Genomic DNA, 19,147 nt, shown 5'->3' with positions numbered 1-19,147 from the left:
ATACTTAGGGCACACAAGAAGACATCTCTACAAACAGGTAAGAGGATATGAGAGTTGTGACTTACATGGGAACCTCCCTTTCATCTGAACTTGTCAGAGGAGGGAAGAACACACACACACATGCACACACATGCACGCACACACACTCACACACAGGTGGGTACGTAAATACATTTCACTCAGAACTTGAAAGTAAGAGGGAAAGGGAACAAGAGAGAAGGAAGAATTAGAGGAAGGGTAAAGTAAGGGAAGAATTGGTCCTAAGCAAAACCAACTCTTAAGGATATTAAAAAATATTCATAGCTCTTTTCAAGATATCAAAGAAAGGAAATCTGAGCAGATACCCTTCAATTAGGGAATGGCTGAACAAGTTATGGCATATAAATGTTATCCGATAATACTGGTGCTGTAAGAAACTGTGAATGGGATGATTCCCAAGAAACCTGGGAACACTTGTATGACCCAGTGCAGAGTAAAGTGAATGGAACCAGAAAACAATTTATACATTAATAACAATATTGTAAAGACAAACAGCTTTGGAAGACTTAAGAACTTGGATGTGGTGTGATGGCCAAGCACAATTCTAGAGGATGAGGATGATGGTGATGAGTATGAAGAAGAAACGTGCTTCCCGGCTCCTGACAGAGAGGACTTGGTGCAGACTGAGACGTGTCTTTTGTGAAAGTCTAGTTTGCTTGACTTAGACATGTTTGTAAAGGGAGTTTTATCTTTCATTCTCAGTTGTGAGAGCGGAAGAATGATGAATTTTTGTTGAATGAAAAATATTTTTTAAATAATTTTTTAAAAATAATTTTTAAAGGAACACTTTAAAGTCAAGGGCAAGAGGTGATAAGGACTTTGAGAGATGTTATAGATGTAGTTATAGAGATGATCTAGGTGATGATGCAGAGAGATGTCATAGATGTTTTGATACAGAATTGTCAAAACTTGACAACGAAATAGCTGAGTAAGAGAGTGGGAAGAACTGAGGATGACTGTGACTGTCTGACTAGGACAATGTTAGTGTTAATGCTTTCTATAAAAGTAGAGGAGGAGTGGACTTGGAGGGAAGGATAATGAATTTAGGTCATATTTAGCCAGTGAGACATCCTATCTGAAATGTCCAGTAGGCAGCTGGAGCTCAGGAGAGGTACACGAGCTAGATGTGGATATGGGAGTTATCTTTACAGAGATAATAACTGAACCCATAGAACCTGGTTAGATAGTACATATAGGGAGCTCTAACATCTGGATACAGATATCTAAAAAGTGTGTTCTTTTAGGTACTGGACCTCATTGATGTATTTATGTGTTTGGTAATTGAGTTTTGTCATTTTTTTCTTCTCTTATTCCTAGATCCAAGTCTCGTGATACTAAAGTATTGATAGACGACACAGATGATGAAGCTAACACATGAATTGAGTCTAAATCTACATCCTTTTTCCCCCCATTCAACAACCCTTTCCTTGACCAACTCAGCCTCTGGTACCTTTCCAGCTAAAAACAGGAGAAGACATTTAACACATTTTCCGAGCTCTTCTGGATCGGATCCTATGGACTCCAAACAAGCTCACTGTGTTTCTTTTCTTTTCTTCTGGTTTTATTTTAATTTTCTACTTTTAAAATAAATAATTACTTCATTTTGCCAATCAGAGGACATTTTAAGGAAAAAAAACACAAGTTATCTTGAGGATTGTTTACAATCACAAGGACATAGAAAACTATCTGGATGAAGAACAGACGTAGCAAGGACCCAATAATGGGACAGTACCGAGGTTACTCGGCTTCTGCTTGGCCCGGTTTTGACTGGTTAAAACCGGACATTGGTTTTTAAATTTGTTTGAGAATTTTTTTTCTTTCCTTCATATCCAGCGCAACGGCACTGGCTGCACTTGCAGGGAAAGTGCACTTAGAGCAGTACCTTCATTCACGAAGCTACTTTTTAATTTGATGTAACTTTTCTTATTTTGGGGGAGGGAGGGAGGGGGGAGAAAACTGGGAAATAGGATGTATTTGTTATATATAATTTTCTCATTATTTATAATACTTAACCATAAGAGAACAATCTTGTGTCCTGTGCAATGAAGGTAATAACAGTAAAAGAAGGTAGGGGAATCTATCCTTGCATGTTTTTCATAAGGGTTCCATCCTGCAATGCCTCTTTCATGAGACAACTTGTACTAGTTTGACAATTTCTTTTTTTTTTTTTTTTTTAAACCAAAGTTTCTGTTTCTGATTTTTTTAGTTGCTGCTGCTTTGGAAACCTGAACATGTCTCTCATGACAGGTCATCCTCACATTTTCATATTTTTGAGTGAAAATTGTGAAAAGGATTCTGAGAATTTAAAAAAAAAATAGAGATGGAATACATCTATCCATACTCCATACTCAACTGCAGAAGTAGCCAGATTTTCTATCATAACATAGCTTTGGAGTTTAGGATAGTTGTAGCATGATCTGTACTATCTCAGAGTTTGGATTAGGAGACCAGGCTGTTTCAGAGACTCTACACACTCATCAGATAGGGAGTTTCTAAAGGTTTCTTCTACTTCCACCAGATTCTGAGCAAATAGGAATCTGCCTCAGCGGGGTCCTCTTCCTGAGCATGTAGAACAAATTAACTTTTCTTTATCTTTCGTATTGCATTGGCCACTTGAGGCCTTTGTAGCCATTCATTCCAGAGGTTCTAAAAGGTGATTGATCATCGGATCTCATGTTGTTCCATAGGGAGGGAATACACTTCTCAGTTTGTTAGGTCTGCCTTTTAAAGGAATGTTCCTTTATTCAGTCATGATTCATACATACTGCCTGTGTTATTTTTACTTAATTTTTATTCTGTTATGTCTTCCCTTACCCATCAAAATAAGTCCTAAAATTTTGATTGATAATTCAATCTTTTTTTAAAAAAACATGGATTATTTGGAGGTAAGGGACCAAGCTTCATTATCTACCAAAAAATTACAGAAGTAGTACCAATGTAAACTCAAATGTGCTTTCTATAGTTCTAAGATCCAAATCAAGGTTTTAAAGTGTCCATCTCTACCTTGCTGGGTTTATTGGCGGAAGTCACCCTAAGCATACGCAGTTAGCTCTTGACTGTCCTCTTCCTGGTCGGCCTTGCCATACATAATCAACACCAGTAACTGCACTGAAGTAAAATTGCTTCTGTTGTTTTCAGCCTTAATTTTAGACTAAGGCAGCTGTTATCACTAATTCAGGTTTTAAGAAAGAACATGACTACTGTATCTGTAGTATGGCCTCCTTGTTGTCAGTGCTTCTTCCATGTATCCAAAATATGATCATACAGGTGGATCACCTAAAGAATTACTATTAATAGTATTGTGTCAAGGAGTGAGTATGTGAAAAATAAAAAGAGCTCCTTTCTTTTCTGTTTAATATAGTATGGATAGTCTTCCCTAAACTTGTTCCCACTCTAAATCTAGAAAAAAAAAATTTTTTGTTTTTTGCATCATTACCTTACTCTGTGGCTTTTATTCCTTTTTGTGTTTTGCCAAATATCCTTCTTTGCCAGAAAAATGAGGAAAAAGCATTTTAATTATTGGTTTCCTTTCATTTTAGTTTTTAGAACCAAGTCTTTTTAAGTAATCAGTGATAGAAGTGGCTCTTGGTAGATTAAAGGTTTTAGAGTTCATATTTGGGCTTAACAGACTATCTTAGTTTATGCTGTGGAGCCACAGGAGGATATTACGAGTCTGCCAAGAAACGCCGGTTACTATGATTGAGTTATTCATATAAGTTGATGGGTTGGTAATTCTCTGTACAAATGGAATAAATAGTATTCTGTGTACCCAGAATCAGCTTAAAATGAAACTAACATCCATTCTTCTTTTAGAGTTCTGTAAAATGTATTGCCATAAAATCTTGCAGTTGGCCTATAGTATATAGGAATCCTATGGTTGATTGGTTTTTCCACCAGTGTTTCCCATTGCCAATTTGGCCTTTGATCAAATTTTAGAGCCTTAGTCCCTAATCAGGATTATTTTTCTTAGGTGATAAAAATATTTAAATTTTAATTATCAGGGACACATTTGTCCAGTTAGCAGAATCTATTTTAGAATAAAAAGACTTTTAGCTACCATGTTAGAAATGTAATGTTTGTTGAAATTTACTATTTTGTGTTCATATTAAAAGCATAAAGGGAGCAAAGAATTTTTTCTCATAATCATTTTGATCAAACAACATGAATTTAAATTTCTTTTTTCCTCTTTTAATAAGAAAAGGAATAGACTATGCTATTATCTCAAGTAACTTGTACAACTTGTACCAAGTGATCAGAATTTCTCAGATTCCTTGCTCCAAATGCCAGACCAAGAAATTCTGCCCAATGCTGGCCCCATTTTGTGATTTTATCTGAGAGTTTTCCCTGATTAGTTGGTCATGCAACCAAAAAATGAGAAGATTAAAAGAATAAATATCCCAACCCCAGGTAAAATTGATATGATTTAGATAGTCTAGTATTGCTTTAGAAAAATCAATTAAAATGTTCCCCAGATAAAGGAATTAAGATACTTTAATTATCAAGAATTAAAAATATTTATTTTCACTTTTATAGTTAAATTGATAATGGAGAAACATTAGGAGGTTAAGAAAAATGATTTATTTTCTATATGCAAATAAGTTCATGTATTTAAGGCTCAAATGAGTGAGTTGACCAATGGTTTCATACCTTGCAATGATCAGAGATGAAGTTGCTATTAGTAAAATCCTCTGTAAGAATCTGGAGAAGACAAAATCCCATTCCTCAGTTTGCCCTTTTACTATTTTCTCTTCCATATTCTCATTTGATCTTTTTAGCATCCAGTTACCAAATTCACGTAATCAAAATGTCCAGTCCCTGAGAGGATGAAGCCAGTAGCCCCAACAGTACATTTACAAATAGACCCCAGCCCCCAGGATTAGTGATGGAAGTGTTTTTCCTCCAGTCTATTTAATCTCATTAATATAGAGAAAGTCCTGAAGTCACAATTCCAACTTCTTCCTTTAAGGTAATTTGCTACTTACACCTGCTCTTATCTGACAGTTCTTGTGTGTGTTCATCCTTCGTTGTTGAAGAAGACCATGCCATCAGAGAAATGATGACATGACTTGCACTTGACTTTGTTTTGAGTGAGGGAGGGCTGTGCAGGTCACCAGCCTCACTTTTCCTCCAGAGCCATCTGAATCCAGTGACCAGATATTCATCAGAATGACTGGAGATGACCCAGGATGAGGCAGTTGGGGTTAAATGACTTGCCCAAGGTCACACAGCTAGTGAGTGTCAAGTGTCTGAGGTGAGATTTGAACTCAGGTCCTCCTAACTCCTGCACTGGTGCTCTATCCACTGCACCACCTAGCTGCCCCTCTGTCTGAGAGTTCTAAATACAATCAGAACATCTGGAAAAAGAAATCTTCACCTCTTAAGAGACAAAATAAAGTGAGGCTAGACTAGAGAAAAGTGAATCTTTATGGCCATCTGTTATACTTTAGTTGAAGAGAAATCCACTGTGGGTGGCAAGAGAAAAAAGCCAAGCACATCAGACTAACAATAATCAGCCTGGCAACAAGTAGGACGGTGAGGATCCCGGCTTGGTTTTAGCTTCTGTTTTGTTTTTGGGGTTTCCCCTGCAGTGGTCCATATATTAGTAATAGACCTTTATTTTCCTGTTCTTTTCTCCATTATAGTCAGTTGTTTAGAGAGAGTTCATTATGCACAAATGTATATTAGAAATGAGTGACTGAAGGAATTTCTCATTCTCACTAGCCCCTGCCAAAACAAGAAAACACAAAATGGAAAGTTGTACTATTGACAGGAAAACAATTTGTTATTCATAAAAATGGGTCTTCAAATACCTCTTTCTTCATATGAGGTCCATGCTTTCACAGGACCTGATATGTGTACATTGTTTGGATAAATCATTCCAGAGGTACTTCACATGAAGGCTTCAAGCCTGAGACTCCCTGGAAATTCCCTCTTGCACTTCTGCTTTGTTTGAGGGAAACGAGTTCTGATTAAACAACATTGCTAATCTGAAAAAACTAAATTGCTACCACCTAAGGCACAACACTTTTTAAAACTTCATTATGTTCTTGAATTTAACAATCCAGGTACCTTCCCAAGTCTAAAGGTGAATACTATTTAAGTGAGTGATTTGCTCTTCTCCATTCTCACTATTCCTACTGAAATTTTATGTAAAACTAATGTCACTAGAAGATCCCCATTCCACTAAAAATCAACAACAGTGCTGAAAGAGTTTCCTTTTTAAAAATTGGGAGAACAGAAAATCAGGTTCCCTCTTCTTTGGATCAGCTTGTCTTATTATTCCTCTTTAGAGGATGTAGACTTCTATCAGTTGCATGTGTGGTATGTTTAGCCAAGTCAAAGAAAAGTTGTAGTACAAAGCCTTCAAAATTACTGAAAAATAGCCCTTCATCCAAGCAACATCCTTACTTGTTGGTCTAAAAACTGCGTTAGACTATTTACTGATTTTAGTCTCCCAATTTTATGTATTTTATTATAAATCTCTGTGTAAAGTCAGGTCATCGTGGTGATGGGTATAGGATTTGGAGATCTAAATAGGGGGCATGAGAAAATAAACGATGTTAACTTGGGAGTTGTAACCCAGTATTTAACCAGCACTTATTCACCCTCTGCTAATAAAAGTAAGAAAGGAAAAAAACATGTCTTTGGCTTTGGAAGAGCTTGATGTGGATAATATCACCAGCCTTCCTTTATTTGTTCTTATAAAAAAGACAGATTTGACCAGGAAGAGGATACCCATTGATTGGTTGCCCTTCTTGAATGATTTGGTAGTACTCTAGTATGGAGGAAAGCAATTATCTCCTGAGGAATAGCCCGTCTGCATTAATTTGCTTTTGTAGGCATGAGGAACAAAATGAAGATTTGTCCTGAAATAAGAGGAATTATTATACTGACTTTAAGCTGAAGCTTGTTTTCATCGCAATTTTTTTTTAAATCAATCTTATTCTGCTTTGTGGTGCCGTCAATTTAATGAGGACAATCAAATAACCTATTGCTTGCTTTGGACTCTCAATGTGTCTGGTAATCACATAGACATTTCATGTACATTCTAACCAGTTACTTGACTGTAACATAACCCATAAAACCTTAGTTTTTCCTATTCTCTTTCCCCTGCACCACCACAAGTTTAATGAGAACTGTAGCACTACTAGAAAGGTGAAGACTTTGAAGGCAAGGATAATGTTATAATATTCTTTTCTCATTGTTCTTGGAGCCCAAAGTCTAACCTTCTTAACTTGTGCCCAGTAGCAATACCAGCATGGTGGGAGTAAGGAGGAAGACAATAGGAATCCCCAGTAACACACCTAGATTGTGATGTTGTTATTCCTTTGAGTTTGTGAAGTAAATTGTGAGCCCTTTAGCAAGGACAGCAAAGCGCCTCAGCTTTTAAGATGTTATGTGATGAATAACTTTCCTGCTCTTTTCTGATTTAGCCCAGAGGTTTGTGTCAATGAACAGTATTTGGAAGGGGCATGAGGTGAAAATGTATTTGTCTTTGAGCCCCTCCCCTCCTCTCTTACCTTTCTCTTCACCCTTCCCATGCTGTGTTGGTCTAAATGATGATTATTCTATGAAGCCCTAAACTGTAGTTGTCAAAAGTAACTATAAAATGTGATTAGTCCTCTGTGGGTGCTTCTTTCTTTCTTTCTCTCCTTTTCTTTCTCTTTCTCACTTTCTCTCCACTCTTGGTTCAGTGGAAATGGTGAGGACAAAGAATTGCCGCTTGCTTGGACTCATGCTGTAACTGTGACTGCGCTATTAGCTGTCTCCTTTTTCCTTCTCAAATGGATAGAATTCTGTTGAAGTGTGGAGTACCCTTCTTGAGAAGTAGGTTTAAAATGCACAATGTGGTACTGTTTCATAGTTTCTAGATGGTTGTATAAAGCAAAAAGTTAATGTGGTTATGTGTTTTTAAAAGAAAATAAGTGATTGGTTACAAAACTCTGTTTTTTTTTCCATTATTATAAGCTCTCTTTGTTTTCCAACAGTTTTCAGACTCTTTTTGTCACTCCTGAGTGGTGTCTGTTGCTTTTTATCTATGTTTCCTAAATTTTTAATGGGGTTGCCCTTGAGTCTATATGGAAATAGAGCAGACATTTCAAGGGGAAAAGATTTTGAAGCTTTTTCTCAGTGTCTTCCATATAAAATCCACATACATAATAGTAAAACAACTTTAAAATCTTTTTTCCTCAAAATCTAACGGATAGACACATTCCCAATCACCTTTGCCACCATAGGGATCACAGCCTGCGGCTTCTGAGGCTGGGGTGCCAGACCTGAGTCTCCCCAATCCTCCTGTCCAATGTCCTCGACTCCAAAGTCTCCAAGACTGAGCCAGGGGACACCCTGGGGCAGATAGATCCTTTCCCCATCTGGCTTCACCTGGCTTCTCCACCTCTCCATGCCAAAAAGTGTGAAGACTCTTATTTACATTTATTCCATGGCCACTGTGACAGTCATCCCAACCCCACTGCCCCAAAAAGCAGAACAATTGATATCCACTCCAGTCCATCAGACCACTGAAACTCTGCCTCCTACAGCTAAAGCTCACAGTGCAGTCATTGCAATTACTATCACAGTGGTCTTCATCACCCTGCTCTCAGTCCTGATCAGGATCATTTACCTGTACAAGAACAAAGGAAATTAAATTACCTGAGAGTCCCCTGAAGAAGCCAGTGTGAACTCTGCAAATGGAGAGTGACTCAGTCCAAGGGAAGGAAAAGGAGGAATATTTCGTCTGATGACTTCTAGGCTCCCAAAGAACTGTGACCTCTAAGGGCAAGACACAGGAACTGAGTGCTTAATTTATTAGGTGAAAGATGCCTCTAAAGCCAGAGATGAATGTTGATAATGGGCAAGTCTCTCTGAGTCAGAATCCAGGGACACTGCCAACCTGAGTGCCAGCATCAGAGATCCAGGGGACAAAGGCAAGTAGAGAAAACAAACTGATGCCTTTAGCTAGCCCTGTCATGGATCTTACTGTCATAGGCCAAATGGTCTTTATATAACTAGAGAAGGTAGGACTTCTGGGTATGTGAGCATTTACCCAGTAATCTCCTGTACTCTTATTTGGTGGAGGAATAATGATGGGAGTTGCCCAGTCCCACTCCATACTCTTCCTCCTGTTTCATGTAACTCAGAAAGGTTCCTAATCACTGGTCCCAAAAAGTTACCTGGCATCCTTATAACTAGTGCAGCCACCCTGGGGAAGGGGATATAGGTGGTGATCGTGGTAATAATCTAACACAGCTGACCTCACCTGTTGATGTCTGGTCCACAACCCTTCCTTATACCCCCTGCTTCCCAACCCACTCTCTTATTCCCAATCTAGTCTTTTACTTGTGATATTTTTTATTAAAATTTTTTCAGTACAAAGATTTTGATTCTCATCCATAGGGGGCAGAGAATAATAGCATTAAACTTTCATGGATTCATCTGTCCCAAATCTAGAGCTTACATTCCTAGAGTTAGTAAGAATATAAAGCACACACACATACATATGTATGTGTGTGTATATATATATGTGTTAGTTGTAAATTATATGTAATACTGAATCTGATTATATACATTATTAAAAAGACATTTTAAAAGGATGAAATAAAGATGAAATAAGTTGATACTAGAAGCAATAATCATTGAAGTTCTTTCAGTCAAGGAGTGATATGATCAGATATGGAATTTAGGAAAATCACTTTGTTAACTGTTTGTGGAGCATGGATTTGAAATAGACTAGAGGCAGACACCTCTGCCTAAAATGGCAGGTGGTCCAGCTCCCACATTCCTACTCTAGCAACAACAAAAGCAATAGCAACAGATCAAATAATGATCAAGAAATTCGGTGATGTAAACAGCAGGAAGTGATTTCATCAAGCTAGAACTGGACAAATCATTGGGAAAGGGGACCACCAGAAGTGCCAATGCTGACATGGCCCTCAAGATAACCTGGGGAAAACATTTGTAGCCTACAAAAGTCAGCAAGAGAAATAAAGCCAACCCAAAAACCCACAGAGTACCTTGAGAGCAGCTTGGAGCAGCAGTGCCTAGTGTACATAAGACAGCATACAGACTTGGATACCCCAAGCTCAGGAGCTCTAGAGGTCCTGAAATGCCAGAAAAGGACCTGGAAAACCAGTGCTGAATCACAAGGAGCCTGAAACCCATCAGCCCTCTTAGTTTAAACACACACCCCGAGAATGTGAGAGTCCACAGAGGAATCCAGGTGCCTCAGGTTGAGGCCAAGAAGGGCTGACCATGCCCCACCCAAAAGAGCAGGATGGGGTAAGGTCTGGCCCTAGCACCAAGCCCTAAATTAGAGCTAAGGCTGTATATGCAAGTGAACAGAAGACCCCAATCGCTATAAAGAACTATCTGTTCCAGAAATACCCAACAATCCAAAATAGAAGAGAGTAACTCAGTAGCAAGTAGAGACTCAAAGGGAAAAAAAAACTGTCTTCAAAAGAAAAGCGAGAAAGGAAAGAAGGTTCTGGAGGGGAAAATGCAAAAAAGAATAAATAGCTTGGGACAGGAAGTGATAAAAACTTACCCAAATAATAGATGTCCTGAAAATTAAAATAGACCAAATAAAAATCAGTGCTTTTGTGGGAGAAAGAATATTGGAATACAGTAAAACACTGCAGAAAAAATGGAAAATAGGTTGAGGGATAATTTAAGAATCAATGGACTCCCTGAAAAAGGGGGTGGGGCAGAGAAGGCAGCACACTTTATTTCAAAAAATCATAAATGAAAACTGCCCTATTAGAACTAGGGAACAGAGTGAAAATGGAATCTACTAATTATTTCTGAAAACACAATCCCCCCAAATCCTCAATCCCAAACTACCAGGTCAAAGAAACTTGAACAGAGAGTCCAGTTAGTAAGCTGTTACGGTAGTCCAAGCAAGAGGTGATGAGGGTCTGAACTAAGGAGATGACTGGATGAGTGGAGAGAAGAGGACAGATGTAACAGATGTGGAGATAATAATGAGAAGGGTCAGTATTAGACGTGGGATAAGAAGAATGAGGAGTTGGGAAAAAAATTGATCCTCTTTTCAGTTCAAATTCTCTCCCTCCACCCATTAAGAAGGCAAGAAAACAATGCCCATTATACATAAGAAGTCATAAAAAAAAATTTCCACATTAATCATGTTGTGAAAGAAAAAGCAAGAAAAAAATTTTAATTTAATCTTAACAGATAGTTTGGTATGCTTTCCCTTCTTGACCAGGAACCATTTGAAATCTCTCTATAAAACCATGAGATAGAGCTATGAGTCATGCACAAAATCTTCCTCATTTTTTAATAGCTAAATTTCTTACACCAGCTATATGTTGTGCCCCTACTCTATTATTTTACTCCTATTATTTATTTACTTCTACCTATTTGAAATCACCAAATGGGTATATTCATAAAGGAATTGCCTGTCATGACTGTAAATTCACTATGGCTCATAGGTGCATAAGGTGCTTTCTATATGTAAAGCTGTTCTAGTGTTTAATCATGGCTTTGTTCCTGTGCTTGTATCTCTAGCTAGAGATATAGGCAATGAAGATACCAAAAAATATGTTTCATCTACCATGACACCTAATTTATTTCACTTTTATTTTAATGCTATAAGCCTATGTCCTCAATACTTCCTTAAGGATAAACCTAGGAAGTTTTTGATGTCATATTAAAATATGATCATATGATATTTTCAGGCCAAAGTCAATATGTATTTTAAATACATGAGTCACAAAATACCAATGAGACCTAATCATATTAATAATGCAAGTAAGGCCCTGCGATTTCATTGGTGTGAGCATTCCCTTCATTGATTCAGATTGCAATACTTAACACTTTTTGAAAGTTGCTTCAGCAAAAAAGGCACAGCCAACCTGATAACAGTACTTGTATTTTATTTGCCTATGGAATTTAGTATTTACAAAATACACCATGTTTATTAGCTTACATGTTATATCAATTAACTGCTCGTTTCATAGCTCATTTTGTGGATAAGGATCCACAAATTTTGCAGAACTATGCTCATTTTGTGGATAAGGAAGCAGCAAGGGACAGCTATTCATTGCCTTTTCCAAAAGGCCACTGTAGCTGATTATAGAATCAGGGCCAATGCTAGAAAGCTCATTAATTTTTTCACCTAGCCATCTCAAATAAATTCAAGTTCTTTAGGGATTTCTTGGTGCTTTTAAAAACATATATATTACACACACACACACACACACACACACACACACACACAGTTATTACTATAAGCTTAAGAAAGGCAAGATCACATGACCTAACTTATATTCCTGCTGATTTACTTAGCTGTCCATGGGTTCCCCTAACTGAATTGAGAGGTCATTCCAATTGCTTAGTGTTAGTTGAAGTGATTCATTATTTTCAAAGTCTCCAATTTTCTGAGGAGACAAGGAGGGAAACTGATCAAATTGTGAATTTCTTTTTCATATGAAGTCACTCAGGCCTATTGACAGGTTAAAAAGAAGATATATCTTATGCCTAAGCTAGTCCCAGACTGTTGTGATCACTGTTCCTGTGTTATTTTCAGCAAGCCTACATTTCATTTTTCTCTCCCATAATATTTCAATTTAGAGATTTCCCCAAGTTTCTCCATTAGTGAATTTGTAAGTGCTATAACTGTATAAAATTTACACCTTTTACCAGTTAAGGATAGCTTCCCACCTAGGAAATAAGTCCATGCAGTATATAGCTCAGTGACATTTTGGCATTAAATTAAGTTCAACATATTGTTTATTCCTGTAAAAAATAAAATTCAAAAAAGAATCTCCTAAATAAATTGTATGTTTGAGGAGAAAAATTGCTAATTCACGACTTTGAGAATTTCATTGGAAATTTATGCAGGATTTCAGTAGCAAAGTACCTACTATGAGCTAGGCACTATGCTAAGCTTTGGAAATACAAAGAAAGGAAAAGACAGTCCCTTCTCTCAAGTAGTTCACAGTCTAGTGGGGGAGACAACATGCAAACAAATATGCACGAACAAGCTACATACAGGATAAAAAAGGAAATAACACAAGGAAGACACTAGAATTGAGAGGGATTGGGAAAGGCTTCCTGTAGAATGTGGGGTTTTAGCTCAGACTTGAAGAAGGCCAGGGAAGCCAGGAGGCAAGTGAGAGACAGCATTCCTGGTTTGAGGGAAAGCCAGAGAAAATGCCCAGGGTTGAGAGAGAGCAGTATACTGTTCATGGATTGTCAAGGGGACCAATGTCATTGGATCAAAGAGTATGTGATAGGGTTGGGAAGGAGGGTGGTGTAAGGTGTAAAAAGGCTTTAAAAGTATGGGAAAATTAAATCTAAGAACTGAAAGGAATCCTCCAAGCCTTATGGTCCAACCCACACCAAAACAAGAATCAGCTACAACAGAGGTATGAAATATGCAGCTTGCAGGCCTACAATACTCCTGAGTGAAGCCTGAACCAGATTAAAATGTAATGGAAAACTAACAAAATTAAAAATTACAATAAAAACATAAATAATGTAATTTATATGTGGTTATCTAAGTCGGTATGCTTCTGCGGGAATCTTTGTGGATGGTTCAGTGGCCCCCACTTCTATCTGAGTTTGATACCACTGTTCTACAACATCCCCAACAAGCGGTCGTGTTTATCTTCCCCTTTCACAGAAAGTCAATCACTCTCCACTAATAAGCATATGCTAACCAATAAGGAAAAAGGCTCCATATACGCTGAAAAATTTATGGCAGCACTTTCTGTGGTAGCAAAGAACTACGAACAAAGCAGATGCCCATGGATTGAAGAAGGACCAAACAAATTTTGGTACACGAATGTAGGGAAATATTATTGTGCTATAAGAAATAACAAAATTTGATGAATACAAAGAGGTTAGGAAAGTGCTGCGGAGTGAAGTAAGCAGAACCAAGTAGAGTATACACTAACTACAACGATGCTACTAGAAATAAGGGCCTTCACAAAATGATAGAAAGTAAATATTGCAAAATTACAAAGAACAAGCATGGCTCTAATGAAGAGACGTGAGAAAAATTTCCCCCTAGTCCTTTGTAGAGGTGGAAGATCCATGGCTACAGAATATTGGATATATTTTTAATATATTGATTGATTTTGTTGATTTTTTTCAGCATGTTTTTCTTTAAAAAAAAATTCTTAGTTATAGAGGATGGATCCTGGAAAAGGGAAAGGGAGGAGGAATACAGAGGAAAATTAGGTTATATAAACACAAAATGTTAATTAAAAAATTAAGTCATTCACTGTTTTCAAAATTGTGTCAACTCCAATGTGGATTTCTTCAGTGGTGTGGCTCTTAATTATCTCAAGTGTCCTTTCCACTAACATAACACATTAAATTAGGGTACTAAACTGTCAAAAAATCCAAAAGTAGCAGTTCCATTGGCAATAAGTGGCGGCATGATGTAACAGAAGAAAAATCTTGTACTTGGAACCAGAAGAAATTTGGATTCAAAATCTCTTTTACTCTAAGTTTTATTATCCTGAGTAAGTCACTTAACTTTACTAAGCCGCAGTAACTCTTCTACAAACTAATAATTCAGAACTTGCTTCATACAGTTGTTATGAGTATCAAATGAGATATTTTGTAAAACACTTTGAAACCTTAAAACCACATAAATTTCAAGTATCATCTTAAAACTGCTATTGACAGGCTAGATCATATAAAATCTTTTGGCAGATCTATTCCTCTTAATGTCTGTTTTCTGTCCTCCCTCAGGTTTCATCACTAAGTACCCATGGGATAATGTCTTATCTGAGTTGCAAGTCAAGTTGATTATAGATTTGTCCCCTTTACTGTTTTCAACTATTTCATGAGGTAGTTCTGATCCTAATTTTCCAAAATTCTCCTCCATAATCTTTTACAAATGAACTATATTCCAAACCCATGTTCCCTTGACTACCATGTCTATTTGGCAAAAAGATCAAGGGTTTGTTAACTGAGGTGGTGTCTGGGATCTTTGGATCTCTTCATTGGGACTTTACATTGAGAAATGATTACGATCAGGATCAGTTTTTTTACCTCTTTCTTTTTATTGTTTGGCATCAATACCTTGTTTAACTAGTCCAAGTTGGTGCTATGACAATTACAACAGTGCCTTTTCATCTTTATCCTTCTGATTTATTGTTGAGTTCTACCTTTGTTATTATAATGAGTTAGTTGATCTGTCAGTCACATACAACTGATTCAGAAATAATTCTCTTTTCTGGTCTAATAAAAAAATCCAGTTGCATTTTTTTGAAATGATGTTCACTACTCACCTTGTCCCTTGCCTTCTGATTCTATATCTTCCTAGTGTATGGGCATGAGAATTCTGAGTAGTCTGTGAGACTTTAACTTCATCCCGTTCTTAAACAGGAAAGACATTTTTCACCACCTTCTTCTTTGCCTGTATTTGCACTGAAATCAACAAATATCCAGCAATATGTTCACTTGGTATAGAGGATCTTTCCAGTCTGTAGGACATCTTCTATAACAGATGTTGGCTCATAAACTCCAATGGTCTTCATGGAATACTTCCTTATGTTTCTCATGAGCACTGCAAGATTAAATAACACATGGTTTCATAAAGTGATATTTCTTATTTCCTTTGGGTGCACAGTGAAAGCAACTCTCCCAACTCCTTCATTTTGCTCTCCAAATAGAACCTAAGAACTGTCCTTTCATCTTCTGGTTTCATTTATGAAGGAAACACCAATAGTTATGTAGTTTGTCTCCTACACTGGCATATCAACACATTTGTTATTGGACAAATAGCTCATCTTCAAGGTACTAACAGCTAAATTCATGTTTTTGGAAATCTAAAAGCCCTTTAATTCTTGGCACACATGGCCCCACTTTCTGCCACTACCACTATGGCAGCAGAAGAGGGTTATACAGGCTAGAAAACTGCTTTGTGTTTTTTTCTTCTTTCATTACTTGCTATTGCCAACATACCTGACAAAACTTGCCATACATAGCTACGCTGGTTCTTGAACAGCAAACATCTAGTGTTAGCAGGGATATCCAGGTTAATACAGCATTAGCCAGAACTGTGTTCCATTATAGCAGGGGTGGGGAACCTGTGGCCTTGAGGCCACATGTGGTCCTCTAGGTTCTCAAGTGCAGCCCTTTGACTAAATCCAAACTTCACAGAATGTTCCCCACCCTTGCTCCATAGCATCACCTTCAGGGACCCAAGATTAAATCTATGCCACAGTGAAACAGGTATCTCTTTTCCCATGGCCTCGCCAACACTTGTTATTTTATATATTTTTTAAATCAACTTTGCCAAGCTGAGGGGTGTGAGATGAAATCTCCAAATTACATTAATTTGCATTTTTTGAATAATTAGTGATTTACAGTATTTTTTAAAATTCAAATTTATTTTCAGCTTCAAATACACCACCACTCACCTCCCCCATATTGAAAAAGCAAGAAAAACTAAATGTGTTGTATTGTCAAGCAAAATTAATTCCTTCATTAGCCATGTCAGAGATTCGTATATATGTACACACGTATATATACATATATATATATATATATATGCATTTTGAATCATCATTTTTCTCTCTGGAGGTAGATACAGCATGTTTCATCATGAGTTCTCTGGAACTGCAGTTGGCTACTGTGTTAATCACAGTTCACAAGTCTTTCAAAGTTGTTTGCCTTTTGTGTCATTGTTACCGTGTTCATTGTTCTCCTGGATCTGTTCATTTCACTTTGTATCAGTTCATACAAGTCTTTCCATATTTTCTAAAACTGCCCTCCATGCATTTTTACAGAATACCATTCCACGCATACCTATACCATAACTCGTTCAGCCATTCCCCGAAGGACAGGTATCCCTTCAGTTTCCAATCCTTTGCCACCACACAAAGAGCTGTTATAAATATAAATAAATAAGTAAAAATAAAACATAAATATGGATCGTTTCCCTCTTTTTAAATCTCTTTGGAGTATAGACTTAGTAACAGTATTGCTGAATCAAATATGCATCGTTTAAAAGAGTTTTTGGCATAGTCCCAAACGGCTTTCCAATATGGCTGGACTAGTTCACAGCTCTACCAACAGTACATTAACATGCTTGTTTTTCTATAGCCCTTTCTGCATTTGTTATTTTCCTTTTTTTAATCTTTTTCAATCTGATGAATATGAGGTAGTATTCCAAAGTTGTTTAAATTTTCATTTCTCTAAGTATAAATATATTAGATTTTTTCATAAAGCTATTGATAATTTAGATTTCTCTCCCTGAAAACTGGCCATTCCTATCCTTTGACTATCAGTTGGGTAATGGTTTTTATTCTTATAAATTTGATTCAATTCCCTATGTGTCTTAGAAATGAAACTTTTATCAGAGAAATTTATTGTAAAAGGTTTTTTTCAATTTTTTATCATAACAGTTTTTATGAAAAATATTTGCCCCCAATTTCCTGATTCTAATTATAGCTGTATTAGATTTGTACACAAAAATTAATTTTATGTAATCAGAATTGTCCATTTTACCACCTGTGAACCTCTCTATCTTTTGTTTGGTCATGAATTCTTCCTTTATCCATAGATTTAACAGTTTCTTCCATGCTCCTGATTTAGAGCACTTTTTAATATGACTTTTGATGGCTTGAATTTCTTTCTTAGAAAACTGCCTTGAACAGCAGGAATTCTATCTTTCCATAACTTCTACCTATTAGTTCTAGTTGTGCCCTCTAGAGAAGCATGAAATAGTTTTACTTGTTCCACATGATAGCCTTTGATCTATTTGAAGTATCCCAGCATACAGATGTAGGATTAGAATTATCTGGCCACTATATAGTTAGAAGTGTCACAGCTGAATGGTGGATACCAGGTCTTGGAGTTTTAAGTTCATTACTTTTCCTACTGCACCATACTTCTTTAAGAAAGACAGTAATGTGAGATAAGTCTGGAAAGGTAGGCTGGAGTCATATTGTGGAGGGCCTTACATGACTGTATTGGTCATTTATATATAGGAACTGCAGGGGATTTTGTTTTTATTCTTGTTTGTCATAGTGCTTTGAAGAGTGCAAGATAGTTTAAATAGATTTTGTCACTGAGCCTGACAACCACCCTGTGAAATGATCCCACTACAAGCATTTATTGAGTGCTTCCTAGTGTCAGGCACTGAGTTAAGTGCCCGGCTACAAAGAAAGGCAAACAACGCTTCCCTGAAGAAAGTCACATTCTGATGAGGGAGACAACATGCAAAGCACCAAGTAAGTAAATATTAGGTATTTACAGAGCCCCATGTTGCAGATAAGTAATGGGGGCATTACGAATATTACTCAAGCAGTGTCATGAAGAACGAATTAAAGAGGAAATAGACTACTATAACTAGCGATTTTTGCACCTAGGATAGTGCAAATCACCCCTAATTCAAAAGAAGAAAAATACCTTCAGTCCAGGATTACCAGCCCCTAGGTGGCTTGTCCAGGGAGATGGAACAGAATAGGACCAGATCAGGGAAGCAGTGTGTGTAGACAGCTTTTTCCAGAGGTTTGGCTGAGAAAAATGGCAGAGATTAGGAAAATAGCTTGAAGGCATAGTGGCATCTAGTGACTTTTTTCAGAATGGAAGAAATTTAGTATATTTGAAGGAAGCAGAGACTGGATTGTAGATAGGGAAAGACCGTAACAGATGCTAACCTCTGTTGTTTCTTCAGTGTTTCTGCTGCCCTTTGAATTCAGCACCCTGGGACAAAGTCCAATGTGGTTGTCCAGATGACAGCTCTGGAAGGAAAGCAGGAAGACCAAAGAGGAGGCAACTGCAGTTGCCACATCAAAAAAAGATGAGGTTTTAAACTAGGGTGGTTACGTGGTTCCTCTTCCTGCCAGTTGTAAATCTATGATCCTGTGATCACTCACCCTGTGATTCTAATACCTATTGTTCAGAGAGAACTAACAAGATTTGGCAGATGATCATATGAGGAGCTAGCAAAAAAGACGGAGAAGGAGCAAGTGAAAAAGACAGGAAAAAGACCGGGCCAAATAATGTATCTGCCCTGGGTCGATGAATGGCAGAATTGAGACTCGAACTCAGGACTTCAGACTCCATTGTCCTTTTCACAAAGTCACACTCTCTTCACTTGGAATGCTAATAATCCAACTTAGCA

General features: G+C 37.3%; 1 protein-coding gene and 1 long non-coding RNA gene across 2 annotated transcripts in view; one reads left to right on the top strand and one right to left on the bottom strand.

The window, feature by feature from the left end:
• Nucleotides 1–8,024, top strand: part of XPR1 (xenotropic and polytropic retrovirus receptor 1) — a 219,367-nt gene extending 211,343 nt beyond the window's left edge. The window contains exon 15 of the mRNA XM_072648484.1: nt 1,357–8,024. Coding sequence (XP_072504585.1) covers nt 1,357–1,417 — 61 coding nt within the window. The 3' untranslated portion in view covers nt 1,418–8,024. The remainder of the gene's footprint in view (nt 1–1,356) is intronic.
• Nucleotides 4,595–18,822, bottom strand: LOC140529673 (uncharacterized). The gene is made up of 5 exons (XR_011975644.1): nt 18,681–18,822; nt 18,430–18,537; nt 16,825–16,903; nt 10,053–15,580; nt 4,595–8,811 (listed from the first exon to the last, which is right to left on the bottom strand). It is a non-coding gene; the product is annotated as an uncharacterized lncRNA (long non-coding RNA).
• Between the last annotated feature and the right edge of the window lie 325 nt (nt 18,823–19,147).

This window comes from Notamacropus eugenii, chromosome 2 (assembly GCF_028372415.1).
Source record: "Notamacropus eugenii isolate mMacEug1 chromosome 2, mMacEug1.pri_v2, whole genome shotgun sequence".
NCBI lineage: Eukaryota > Metazoa > Chordata > Mammalia > Diprotodontia > Macropodidae > Notamacropus > Notamacropus eugenii.
This window is presented reverse-complemented; position numbering and strand designations above follow the sequence as displayed.